Source organism: Epinephelus lanceolatus, chromosome 6 (genome assembly GCF_041903045.1).
Source record: "Epinephelus lanceolatus isolate andai-2023 chromosome 6, ASM4190304v1, whole genome shotgun sequence".
NCBI classification, from domain to species: domain Eukaryota; kingdom Metazoa; phylum Chordata; class Actinopteri; order Perciformes; family Serranidae; genus Epinephelus; species Epinephelus lanceolatus.
The window spans coordinates 3759193-3773434 of record NC_135739.1 but is presented as its reverse complement, the minus strand read 5'-3'; the positions used below and the strand labels follow the sequence as shown (position 1 = coordinate 3773434).

The window sequence follows — 14242 nt, the reverse complement described above, 5'->3', positions numbered from 1 at the left end:
GGACTTTTTAAAAACACTTTGGCCAGAGGGACGCTGTAGTGCCTCCCAGATTTCAGAAGCTTAAACTGATTGGAAAGAGGATGGGAGCTATCTGCCAGGATTCTCCGAGCCGTCCTCCTTGTCCTGTCAATGTAAAGGTGGGTCAGAAGAACACCTGACATGTTCCACCCACTCAAACACGTTGCAGACCAAGTACCCCCCCTCCCCAATGACAGTGGCTCCCCAGCAGGATAATGCACCATGCCACACTGCAAAAACAGTTTAGAAATGTCCTGTGGAGCGTGACAAAAAGCTCAAGGTGTCGACCTGGCTTCTAAATTTCCCAGGTCCCAATCTGCTCAAGGATTCTTGTGATGTGCCAGTACCCCAGATGTACCCCTAATCCAAGGTGGGGCCACAGATGCTCATTCAGACTGGGATCTGGGGAATTTGGAGGCCAGGTTGACACTTTGAGGTCTTTGTCACATTCCTTGGGTCATTCCTGAGCCATGTTTGCAGTGTGGCATGTTGCATTATCCTGCTGGGGGGCCACTGCCATTGGGGAGTACTGGTGCCATGAGGGGGGGTACTTGGTCTGCAACGGTGTTTGAGTGGGTGGAACATGTAAGGTGGTATCCAGTTATTCACTTTACCTGTCAGTGCTTTGAATGTTCTGGTTGATCAGTGTATAAACACATACCCATCCTCATACTCATAAATGACTAAATACTTATTTATGTATTGCATATGAATATGTAAATAAGTATTTATTCATTTATGGGTATGTGGGTGTACACACACATATATATTGGTACGCATATTCATTTGTTCACTTATTTAAATATTAAAAAGATAGCAGGAGAAGTTGATGAAGAAGTATGTGTAATATTGATATTTATATTTATTAATATTCATCATACATTTGGACAGGTTTATACTTGCTAGTCATGGATAACTGGTCTTTTATATTATATGCAAATTTAAGTTTTGCAAGATAGATATTTGGTATTTACTGTTACGCTACATAAGGAAGCTGTCTGTTTCATTTCACTCAATGGCTTATGGCGAAATGGTGGGATTTAATGACTTTATACTTCCTCCCACTCCTTTTCGATTGTGTAAATCAAAGTAACTATACATTGGCAATTGCTTTTCATTATGAGTTTTTATTATTTGTAAATACTGCTTTCTTTCTGTCTGCTTGCTTGTTTGTAAGCTCATGTCTTTTTTTACACCTTCAAAATAAATATCAAATATCATAAATGTTGTCAGTCCTCTTGCTTCTCTTTAAATGTGAACTTCTATTGGTAAATTTGACTTTTGTTATTAAAATCAAAGACATTTGCTGCAAAATATCTTCTGTTTGCGCCACATGGAAAATAACTACACATCCCAGAGTGCAATGCGCGAAGAACCCTAAAAAAATGTGCCTGTATTTTATATAGTAGCTAATTAAAATCGAACGATCACTACAAAACAAATAAACTGTATCCTAAAAAATACTTGTTTAATCCGACATAATTTTAAGTAAAAATGAAAAAATGTTTTGTGTTTTTAAACAGGCGGGGTCCTGAGCTGTCGACAGTCGTCAGTAGTTAGTGTGAGAACATTTCAACAGAAGTGAAGTTTGGGCGAACAGAACTAGCCTCCCCGCCGCACACTTTCTAACACAGTAGCTAGTAACTGTACCGCCATTTTGGCTCTTTTGGACTTTAAGTTTGACCATGGAGGTAGTCCGGGTGATTCTGAGTGTCTTGTCCGTGTTTGTTGCTCTGGTCTCGGAGAGGCTTGTGGTGGTGGCTGCCTTCTCTCAGTCTTTAGACAGCGACTTCACGTTCACACTACCCGCCGGTCGCAAGGAGTGTTTCTACCAGACCATGAAGAAAGATGCGTCCCTGGAGATTGAATATCAGGTAAAACACACTCATATAAAGGGGATAATCCTGATAAAACCCTAACAGAGCGAACCTAAACTACTTCTCTCTTTCTGCAGTCTGCAACATCACTGATAACCCCTCAGCGAGAGTAAACACTGACCTGACATTACACTTGTTGCTGATCCTTTTTTGTGGTTACTGTTCATATTTACATCACAGTGCATTCTCATCTACAGATAACAATAATTCAGACCACACTGGTTTATGCTGAATCACATTTTCCTCTGAGTAAGACACCCAGCAGGTTATGTGGCTCCCACCTCTATTTCCATATTGTTGGGAACCTGTTGAGCCGGTCAGTGTGCAGCTTGCAGCACTGAATCAACCTCTGAGCCTCACTCTCTGCTGTCTGTAAAGGTTAGGCGATGTCAGGGAGGTGTCTTTTGTTGCTGTCTGTGGGACACTTCCCAAGCATTTGTATATCTGATGTAGTGTCTACCCTGGAGGACAAGGCATCATCGCTTCCAGTGGAGCATGAGGAAGACCTTGAGACTAATGTTTAATTAGTCTGGAGAAGATGTCAACCCACACAAACTTGCATATTTTCTCGCAAACGTTTTCTCTAACTTCTCACGTGTGAATGTCCTCCAATGTCCACAGGTATTGGATGGAGCAGGTCTAGATGTAGACTTCTTCATCTCCTCCCCGTCTGGCCAAGTGCTGTTCAGTGACTACCGCAAGTCAGATGGAGTGCACACGTAAGTCACACAGGTGATCGAGGGGTGCACACATTACCGACACAGACACACACGCACACTCTTAACTGCCTGTGCGTTCCTCCAGAGTTGAGACCGAGGACGGAGACTACATGTTCTGCTTCGACAACACGTTCAGCTCCGTCTCCGAGAAGCTCATCTTCTTCGAGTTGATCCTGGACAACATGGACACGGATGAAGACCCAGACGACTGGAAGGAGTATGTCCATGGAGTGGACACTCTGGACATGAGGCTGGAAGACATTATGGTAACGGGGCAGCCAAATTTGACATGCAACACATTCCAGAGTTGTTGTGTAATAGGTTTGTTTGTGTGGGAACTAAGTTAAGTCGTTTTGTTAGGTGTTTTAGACTTTGTCCCTCTTCTCTGCCGTTGAGATATTTGTCACTGTGCCACCTGTGCTCGCAGGATGACATGGAGGGTGAAAAGCGACCCAACAGACTGCCAACCATATAGTAGTACTGAGAGGCGCTGACACAGTGTGTTTTCTCGATGCACAGCAGAGCAAAGTAAAAGTGTGTTATCTCAGTGACATGTTGAAGATGTGCTGGTCTCAAACTAAAGTAAGAGCCTGTCACCTGTAGCTATTTTTAGCTCACTGACACTGTCTCTATTTGTATTTCCTTTCCTGCAATATTTCTAACTGCTCACTATGTTTTAGGCAATGTAGTGCACAGCTCACGCCACCAGAGGTCAGTCTTTAGTGGTGGAGCTGGCAGCTGAGTTGAGAAAGATGGCGACTGCGGGTGGTGAGGATAACGTTACAGGACTGGGAAAAAAGCTAAATTCCTCTGCCCATGTTCTGGAGTATTGCCACGTGTAACTTTATCTTGACATGACGTCCTCCAACTACAAAAGCAGTTATAAGCCACGTGATTTTATCCAACACATCTATTTTGTTCAGCCCATTATTGTGTCTGTACCCACTGCAGCAACATGTTTCACTGGGTCCTCCTATCTGTTCGTTATTTTGTGGGGCGTAAGTATTTAAACCCAGCAAGACTTGTTGAAGTAGGCGACTTGCGTATTAGAAACACAGCACTGTAGCACAGACAATGACATACATGATACAATTAGTGCGTTTACGTGACATTAGAGAAAATCGATTTAATTGTGTCAGTCCAGGTAAAACCGGACTTTTAAAATACATGTAAACATGTTGGTCGGACTGAAATTGTACTAAATCAGATTTCTAAAACACGCCCAGATAGTGCGATTAGGAGTCGAATTACTCGTGTGTAAATTCAGTCAGTCAGACCAAAAGTGGCCGAGGCGCTCTGCACATGCTCCACAGTTTCCTCCTCTGGCTTTGACCTGGAAGTCTGATAGCATTAAATGTGTAACAGAAGAAGAAGCCAGTAGCAACGTGGTGAAATCTACATCCAGAGCTGTGCTTTTTCGGACGTACAAGGAGACAGTTTATGCTGTGTCAGCTGAAAGACCTAAATATTTTGAAATAAATGGATGATGAAAACACAGAATGGCGACCTGTTAAGAAAAAAAAAGAGGTGGAACAGTTGGACGACACTCGATTGTTAAGGTCCAATAGTAACAAGCTGAAAGGGGGCATATCGCCACCTATCGTAGAGGAGTCGGACATACTTCAGTTAACAAATCGATTCCCCTCCCGTGCTTGTATTCTGGGACAAGGACAGTAGTCCACTAACTGTACATGTAAATATACTCCGTGACTTCTATCACCAGCAGCTCAGCTTTTACGTTTTGTTTTTTGTTTTGTTTTGTTTTTTTGAAAAATTATATACTGCCCAAGCCTACCAGTCCATATCTGGTTGATGAGACATGGTTATACTGAAGGATAATACTGCTAATGAAACACACGCATTTCCTATAATTTCTTGACAGTAAAAGCATCCCACAGGTTCGCAAATGGAAAGCTTTCAATGTAAAGCAGCAATAGAGGAAATGTTGGCTTTGCATTAGCAGTAAATTAACACAGCTTTAAGTGATAAGTATACAATAAAACGTGCTTGATATCTTCAAGTACAAACATGAACATTAGAGTGAAAGTGTAGGGAGCTGCAGGGAGACTTTCAAAAGTACTGAGAGCCAAACGCACAAAAACTTTATAAGAACAGCTGTCTCTAGTCTGCAGCACAGACATGCAGGAGTCTAACCACTGAGGACACATCTCAGGGGAGAGGACCGTCACGGGTTGGCATGGAAACGCATGTTGGCACAGCGCAGCTAAAAACGGACCAACCCGTGGAAAAACCCTTGTACATGCAAAGTCACAGGGAGAGTGTTACAAGAATAGAAAATGCCATGAACCCTCACCTATTGGCTGAAGGCAGCCAACTGTTTCATCTTGCACCACAATGGCCTGCACCGCCCCTTCACCGGGAACTGTCTTCATTTGTGTCAGAGGTCACATAGGCCTCGCTTAAAAAGACAGGAAATGTGTGTTTCAGCTGTGCAGGAAGTTTTTTTTTTTTTTTTTTTTCCATAGAAGAAGGAACACACCTGACTGAGCTGCTTTGCTTACAGACTCAAAGCTGTGTGTGATCACTCTGCTTTGTGAGTGTGTGCATTTAGTTTGTTCAGTCTGACCTGTGTGTGTCTTCTCCTCCAGGACACCATCAACAACGTGAAGGCTCGGCTGGGCAAGAGCGTGCACATCCAGACGGTGCTGCGGGCGTTCGAGGCTCGCGACAGAAACATCCAGGAGAGTAACTTTGACAGGGTGAACTTTTGGTCTGTCATAAATCTCATTGTTATGATGTTGGTATCGGCGGTTCAGGTCTACCTGGTCCGCTCGCTGTTTGAAGATAAAAAAATCCGCACATAACACCACCCCAAACGGAGGGACAGAGGGAGAGAAACTAACGCACTTGCCCTCGGATACCTTTGGTATTTTTTTCAGCAGATCTCCTGGCTTGTGACGTTTAAAACAAGATGTCATCTGTACACACGCACACGCACACACACACACAAACAGACATTTTGACATTCTTAATGACAGTGTCACCTCTGTTGGTGCTCTGGTCCTCAGTCAACTGGAGTTTGTGGGACAGTGGGAGTCCCTGATTTGGAACATGAACTTATAACTGTCTGCCCCTCAACTTTGCAAACTTTGCTACAGAACAAAAGTCTCTTAGTCTCTCTTTAAAACTTGTATGTTGTTTTATAGTCCTCCCTAGTGGCTGTGATTCTTCGCAGAAAGTGACATAACATGCATATTTACGATGTGACTATTTTTCTAACGTTAAAAGGCAGATTGCAAAGATTGCAAAAACAAAATGTCCTCTTTTCTTTGGACATGTTTTTATTTGAGATAAACTAGATGAAGAAATAGTATGTTGTCTGAAGAATTTGATTTATTTCTGCCAAATAAGAGTGGGAAGTGCAATCAGTCTGTCATCAAGTCTTCCCCCATATGGTCGTACCTTTGTGTTACTAAGACGCCTTCGTGGTTTGTGTTTAGCTGCCAGCCTTTTGCCAGTCAGTGAGGCCTTTGAATATTTCCTCCATTGCTGTTGACATTGATGTTGTTTTTAGAAATTTAGTCACACTTTCCCTTTCATGCCAACACAAAAAAGTCAGGTGTCTAGGTAGGACCACGCTGCTAATCTTTGGCACTCATGGGGCCATGGAGTAGGAGTAAAGGAAATGGGTCATCTCCAAATCTCTTAATGACTACTGCTCTACTTTCCTCTGCCATGACTTGTGGCCTAAATGGCAGCTGCCCTCCTCTGTGAAGCCTCACTGCTGCTGGCGGGTGTCTTTTTACAGCCACCTACTGTGTGAAGATGTTGGGCCTGCCTGTCTCTGGTGTCTATTTCTATCTTACCGTCACCTGGAAGGTCATTACCACTACTACCTGGGTGCACTGCTGAGTTTAATATGCACGAGCCACTCGCTGCCTTGGCTACGTCAGCGTTCTTTTTAAATGCGTTTGTATTTCGTTGGGTATTCACGTTTTATCAGCCATCGTTACAAACTAACATCTGATCGTTGCACTGTCTCTGATGCCACAGAACCTATATTTTTGTCTTCATATTCGTAGAGCACAATTAAACACATTGGGCCCCTGAGTGTTTTTAATCGGGGACCATCTTAAACGGGTCCACAGCTTGTTCTGATATGAGAGTTAAGGAACTGCTCAAGAGGTTTTTTTTGTCTCATTGGTTGCTTATTTGGTATTAAGACAGTACCGTGGCTTGTGAACGGATTACTTTTATTGTTGTTACTGGGCTCCACAGGTGGTTCCTCACTACCCTGCTGGATGCTCTTGTTGCCATCTTTTGCCCTGTGCTGTAAGATAAAGATCAAACAGTGAGTTCATGCCTTCATAATTTAACAGCCTTAGGCCCTGATCACACAGAAAGCGTTTTAGCAGCTGAAGGCGGCTTTTTGTAATTGTTTTAATGAGAATGAAGCTTTTCGCTCGCTGTTTTTGCGTTGCTATGCACCTCGTGTTTCTGCGCTCAAGGCGTGTGGCATTTTTGCCGGATCTCTCTGAGCTCTTCGAGTTGAAAAAACTTCAACTCGGAGCAGAAAATCACCCCACGTCATCTCTTTTTTCCCATTGTCCCATTGGATGATTTGAGAGGCGGGCCTTCTGCGGTGGTCACGACAACAAGTTTACAGTTGGTAAGCAATGAAGGAGAATCTGGTGGTAGCGGTTGCTGGATACCCAGAGCTATACAGCCTGACGATTGACAGCAGGTTGTCAAACTGCCTCCAAGTCATCCTAAAATATGCCCGTAAACGCCCATCATGGAAGCAAAGCTCCTGGACCAACTGGTGGTGCTTCCTGTGATCCAGCCTCTTTTTTATGGTCTCATGTACCCACACAGATCTCTGTTTATCTGCTGACAGCCCCTCACCCTCAACCGGAGCTACAGCAAGTACCCTCTGCCTCAACATTTTAGGAACTAGATACTAATTACTGTGGCATTCAATTTGAAGGAAAAAAAAAAAAAAAAAAAAGGCAGTGCAACCTGCAAAACGCTGTCTTTGTGATCGGGGCCTTACGTTGGAACTAAGTGCTGTAAAACCAAATTTTGTTGAACAGTTTTACCACACAGTAAGTAAGAAGTATTGTAGGTCACCACGATAACATATAGGATGCTTATTGTTGAAAGAAACAGTCATTGTGTGCCTCAGTTTAAGTGTGTACTACCATTCTCTATTCCTCTGCACACCTGATCTCTCTGTGGTATCCAGTGTCTAATTTAAGTACTGTATGTTGAGATTCTATACATCTTTGATAGTTTAGTACTATAACGTTGCAGTTAAAGGTCCAGTGTGTAGGAGTCAGGGGCATCTGGTGGCAGCAAGGGTATATAATATTCATAATTATGTTTTCATTAGTTCATAATAGTAAGATTTTTTGTGTTTTTTGTTGCCTTAGAATGAGCCATTTATATATCTACACACAGAGCAGGTTTTCTTCCACAGAGTCCGCCATGTTGTTTTACAGTAGCCCAGAATGGACAAACCAAACGCTGGCTCTAGATAGCAACGTTCACATTTCTTTTTCTCCGACGTGTTTGTCACACTGAAGAAGATGCAGTTCTGTCACTTCACCACTAGATGCCACTAAATCCTGCACACTTGAACTTTAAAAGCAGTTACTGATTTATTTTAAAGTGCTTCGAAGTTCTACAAAAATAAAGAAATATTTTTAAAGTATTTTATAAGTTGCTGAGTAGGACATTGTTAAAGTCTCTGGGTCAACAGCCAAACTGTCTTTGAAAAGTATTTTTACTTCTCTGATGGAGCAGTGGGGGAAGAGGGAAACATCGAAAGATATTTATTCAACTAATGTCCTGTAGTTGTAAATGTGTATAAATTAAACAATCATACATTTTTCTGACTTGTGTGTCCTATTGTGTTCCTACTGAGCAAAAACATGTTATTTAATTAAATTATTGTATTGCATGTGGAGACAGTATATCACTCTGTAATGCAGATACCTGTAGGAAAGGGAAGGTGTCTTGAAGCATGTAGCAGCTCAAGTGAAGCTGAACTGACCCAATCATCAAGCTGCACGACTATCTGGTGTCTTCCTCTGGATCGGGTTGTGCAGAGTCACAGGTCTGATGATTAAACACTCCTCTAGTACTGAGCTGGCTGAGCTGGAGACCTCTGTCCAGCACAGCGGACGAAGCCGAGGAGGCCTGAAAGGAGAGGAAGTGATATTGGGCTTGTGCTGGTCATCAGCACTACTCATCCTCACGTCGTTACACCTTGATTAATGACACTTACCGGCACATCAGATGTTTTGTGAATGATCCAGTACCTCTGGAAACGATGTCTTTGTTAAGCCACGGACCTGTCCTCAACTAGAATCAAAGTTAGGCGAGGTGCAGGTGGATTGGTGAAGAGATTAGGGCAAAACTCAAACACGTTGTGACTAACTCAAAGTCAGAGTAAATGTTCCTTCTCATTAAGTGTAAATGCAAGATTTCAAATCTGATTAATTTACCGTGGCATTTGGAGTTTGTGGTTCCTTTGCCACCGTGCTGAGGCTGACAGTTTTCCTGCTTGCCTGAGTTGTCACGTTGGAGACAGAGGGCTTTGGTCTCTGCTGTAGGATTCTGTTATTTAACAGATATATGCACACACACGGTTATGGATGAATATCACAGTAAACATGGCACATGTATTTAAGCAGTCGGCATGATGAGAATAATCACAGGTTACCTTCCTGCAGGCATGTTTTTGTTATTGGCTGGTCTGTCCGCAGAGAAGGGGCCACATATGTTCACCACAGACACCTTGTCAAAGGAAAAGGAAGACGGTGACAGATTGTAATGTTCCCTTTTAAAGAATCCAACAACAGGAACAGGGTGCAGGAGGTAAATGTAGCATGGTTAATCAGTTTTTAATTCAACAGCCACAATACTCTGCAATTAATCAACTGTGCAATATTCTTAACACCTCTGAATGTATTTATTTATTCAACTTACAATGCACAGAACTGTACATACTTCTTATACCTATTTTTCTTGGCTTTATTCTATCTATGTATATATTGTAGTTACCATCATAGTGTAATACATATTTTATATTTCTGAATGTAACACTGGTTTACACAGTGTAATGTAGCACAATGCACATATTTGTATATTTTTACACACTTACAGACTCAGCACAGCGAAGAATATATTTTATTCTTAATATATTAAGTACTGGTGTTAACATTGTAAAGGTTTGAGATTTATATTTACATAAATCTATTTCAATGTCCTATTCTTACTTCTTTTAATTTTCTATTCTTTACATGGTACATCTAACGCCACGACTCTGCACACTCTGACACAGTAGGTGGCGGTTTGCACCTTTAAAGCGGGTTTGCGAATCACATTTAAAATCGAAGAAGAAGAAAAGCAGCCGCTCTGCTAACCACTTCCGGAATACTGACAGGATGAGATTGTAGCATACGCGCTCAACAAAATCTCATCTCAGGTAGGCGGAAAAACATTTTGAGATATTTATGGAGATTGTTAGACAGACCGTCAACGTATTAGTGTTCAGAAACACGCGTGTACACATGGAATATCTGGTTTTATTGTCGCGTCAAACCCGGAAGTACCGATAGTTTCATGCTAGCAGCACCGGTCAACAGTTAAATCTGTTCAGAAAAGATTGCTTCACCTGATCGCAACACATCACATATGATTCGAGTTAGAGTACATGTCTCTTTCAGCAAACTGTGTAGACTCAGGCTGTTAATGAAACAATTAATGTATTCATTACATTACAGATAGCCTGTTAGCATCCAAGCTAACATTTAAAATAAGCTCAGACAAATTAGCACAAACTAGTTCAAAGAGATGTCTGCCTTCCACCTGTCATTACACATTAAAATCTGTTTAGAAATGATATATATTGGAAGAAGGTCTGGATGACTAATCGTGAATGGGGCCAAACAGGTGTCTTTTATAATTATTTATAAGTATTACCCTGTCAGTTACTACAGGAAGGAATAATAATAAAAAAAAAACTTAAACACTAACTGCTCTACTTTAAAGACTTAACATTCTTATGGGACAGTGTGGTGTTTGGTTTCTTTAAAACCCCACGACAGTAAGACATTTTTTGGTATAATAAATTCAATAATGCCAATGTTTTATTCATAAAAGTAAATTTAGCAATAAAAAAACCCCAACTTGTTTTGTTGTTTTCCCACAGGATGTTGATCAATATACAATAAAAAATGTGCATTTTCAGAATACATTTTATTCCTATGGTCCAAGAGAGTCCAAAAATATTAGTAAGCATGAACAACTCTCTCTCAAATCCAAAATCAAGAGCACTAAAACTCAAATTTGTGATATCATAGGGTGTAAAATCTGGAGCTGCTCCATAGAGAGTGAATTGGGAAAGATATTGTAGATGGTGCTGAGAGCACTCAGGGGAGTGTTCAGAGTATATGGGGACATTTTCTGTTTCACAACTGAGAACATTACATTTGAATAAAGCTCATTTGGGTATAAAAATGAAAACAAACATTATGTGCGTCCACAAAATCAGTCTCCTATTCATTGTGTATGGAGCAGCTCCATACCTTATATTCTATGACATCATAGTTTGAGACTTCCTCCTCTGGTTTCTGGCTTTGAGAGAGAGTAGCTCATGTTCACATATATTAATTGAACTTTCCTAGGCCATGAAAATAACATATTGGAATTCTTAATTTAGGTGGTGTTCCCCTTTAATATCTGTACATTTTCTAATATTTTGGTCGGTGTGATAAACCACTGTCTCTTCTGTTATTGTTCTTCTGCTTGTACAGCACTCTCTATAAAGCTAAGTGTTTAGTAAAATGATGGTTAACGCTGATGTTGAATTCTAACAGCTACTTTGAGTGACGGGTAAGTAAAATCCTCATCGACAAATCTGACTGTATTTGTGTTTTGTCAGGGTGATGGGGCCAGACAGTGCCCCAGGTCCAGCTGTGCCCTGGCGGAAGGTGCTGTGGGAGCGACAGCCATTCCCTGATAACTATGTAGACCAGCGGTTCTTGGAGGAATTACGGAGGAATGAGGGTATCCGGCAGTACCGCTACTGGGCTGTGGTGAGAGAAGCAGGCTTCGTCGGTGAGCAGCTGTCCTGTGTGGCCATTTTTATCTCAGTCTGGCTCTACATGGAGCAGGTAAAGCTTTAGAAAATATGTGAGCACACTGTGCTTTTAATGCATGAAATAGTGTACATGAAATGCATACTGAATCCACCTCTCTGCTGTCCTCACAGGGTCGGCTGTCCCCTGAGACGCTGATATGGACCAGCCTTGTCTGCGCCCTGTTGGGTTATGGACTGCACCAAGCCTTGACGTCTCAAGCGGAATCAGGCTGTGAGCCCCGGACTCGTCTGGCTGACTTACAGAGTGCCACTATTTTTCTTTCCTTCACCTTTGGCTTCTCACCAGTTTTAAAGACACTAACTGAGTCTGTGAGTACGGACACAGTGTACGCCATGTCTGCTATGATGCTGCTGGCCCACCTGGTGTCGTTCCCTTACGCCCAGCCCTCACCCCCAGGAAGCCTCTCCCTAAACGCAGCCCTGTTTGCCTCAGTGTGTTTAGCCTCAAGGTTACCTGGGGCTCTGCACACCTTCGCCATGCTCAGCTGTGCCCTGCTGATGTTTGCACTGTGGCCCTGCTTGCTGCAGAGGCTGAGGGAGAACGCACCCAGGCACTTTACTGGGGTGTGTGTGGGAGTGTGTATCGGAGGGGTGGGTGGTCTGGGGTCCCAGTGGCCAGGGGGAGCTGTGCTTTTAGCCCTGGCCTTAGGGAGTGTTACATTACTCTGCCCCCTGCTGCTAGTTAGACTGCAGAGGCACAAGGACAACATCCACGGGCCCTGGGACGAGGCTGAGATTCACGAGGACCTCAGCCACTTCATTCACTAGTGGACATTTAATGTGTAAGCCAAGGGAGAATTTTATATGAATTAATTTAATGTCAGTTTGCAGTGTTATGTTGGTGCTGTAGATCCAAACTGACAGACGTTAACTCTTTTATCACTGGTCCACATCTGCTTGGACAGCCACGACAACTTGTTATACTCTCACAGAGAACATGAAGATGTTTTTAATGATCAAGCTGCTATTGTCTTACAAGTGTTGACCTCAGAGTTTATATGGAAGGTATCAACTAACGTGATGCAGACGTGCATTACTGGACACATTCTGATGCTATGCACTAATTTGATATCAGTGATGTTTTAATAATCTGTGGGAGATGCTCCATGTTTTTATTGTTGTGTACAGTATGTTGTTGGTGTTGTGTGTGTGAATGGACGGATGCTTAGTCTCGAGCCAAGTGGCTTCAAACTGTAAATGTACAAATTATGATTTTAAAGGATTTTCCCAATACAAATGAGTTATTAAAAGATCATTTTTACCTGCTACTGTCCAAGTGTAATCAACGATGATTAAAAAATAGCCTCAAATGTATTGTCAGTTGTACGTGAGGCTGATTTCATTTTAATTTTTGACAAGCAAATCTGTGGCAGAGAAGTGTTTGAGTTGTGCTGGTCAGCAATTAAGTTTTAATTTAATTTAATTTTAATGTTGTGAACTCTCCTTTCCAATATTCTAGGATTACATGAGTAAATCTGGGAGAAGTCTAGTATAACCTCCTGTTGATCATCATACAGGGCAGAGAACATGCAGCTCTCTTTCTCATTTAGTTAAACAAAAGAAGAATACAGATTCAGTGCACTAATAGCACAGTAACAAAAGAGCAGAGGTAAATCACACTAGACAAATATGAGTCACATTTGAAAGTAGTTTCACACATTGTTCAACATCCTCCAGGAAAACAACAGAATACTGCTTTTTATTTCTAAATTTAAAAAAGAAATTGGCTAACATAGTTTCCTTGTAACCATGATGCATTCCCGGACACACCCTGGTCAGTGACGTCACCATGGCGTTGCCTATTGATGGAAAACACCTGTTGAAACTGTCACGTTGCCTAAAAACCTCACAGCAGCAGCTCTCTGCCCTTTTAAGACCAGTTATTTAACTTCTACGCCATGTTTAACCTCCTTGTGTCAGTGTGAAGAAGAATGGAACTGTTGTTGCTTTTGTTTATTTTCATTTTTTTGTTTTGTTTCAATATATTAAAGAAGAGCTAACTTTAAATGTCGGCGGATTATCTTAATTTTCTCCTTCACTTCTACAGAATAAAAACCTTTTGTTTGACTAGTTTTCATGTTCAGAAAACAGCATGGCAGCCAATTCATGACGTGAACACAAAATAAAGTGTGCAGCACCAGAGAGCCTGAACGCAGCACCGCACGCAGCGTGTGATGGACGCTAGGTGTCATACCTTCACCTCTTCTTTCCCCGGCTTGCTGCGAGACGTGACGGCGGGCTTTGCAGTTGGTGTTGGCTGCTGTGGTGGCGCCATTTAGCAGCAGATGACTCTAACACAGTTCAGTCGAGCTGCCTGTGACTGTGCGGCCTCGTTTCTCCTCACAGAACCGCACTTCCACGAAACAAGGAGGGTGCGTCATAGTAACAGCACGTCACACACTGCACGGTTGTCAATGGTTGTTTTTTTCCCCTGTCTGTTTGGATTGTGTTTTATTTCCGTGGAGACACAACCAGTACTGGCTCACCAGGGGCCCCCA

General features: G+C 42.2%; 2 protein-coding genes across 2 annotated transcripts; both read left to right on the top strand.

Moving 5' to 3' along the window:
• The first annotated feature begins 1567 nt into the window (after window positions 1-1567).
• tmed5 (transmembrane p24 trafficking protein 5) lies at window positions 1568-8472 on the top strand. Its single transcript, XM_033622762.2, has 4 exons — window positions 1568-1892; window positions 2517-2614; window positions 2700-2880; window positions 5224-8472. The coding sequence occupies exons 1-4, from the start codon at window positions 1704-1706 to the stop codon at window positions 5437-5439; spliced, it is 684 nt and encodes a 227-aa protein (XP_033478653.1). The 5' UTR covers window positions 1568-1703; the 3' UTR covers window positions 5440-8472.
• A 1488-nt stretch (window positions 8473-9960) lies between these two features.
• Window positions 9961-13056, top strand: pigc (phosphatidylinositol glycan anchor biosynthesis, class C). Its single transcript, XM_033621027.2, has 3 exons — window positions 9961-10067; window positions 11526-11757; window positions 11856-13056. The coding sequence occupies exons 2-3, from the start codon at window positions 11530-11532 to the stop codon at window positions 12510-12512; spliced, it is 885 nt and encodes a 294-aa protein (XP_033476918.1). The 5' UTR covers window positions 9961-10067; window positions 11526-11529; the 3' UTR covers window positions 12513-13056.
• Window positions 13057-14242: the final 1186 nt, after the last annotated feature.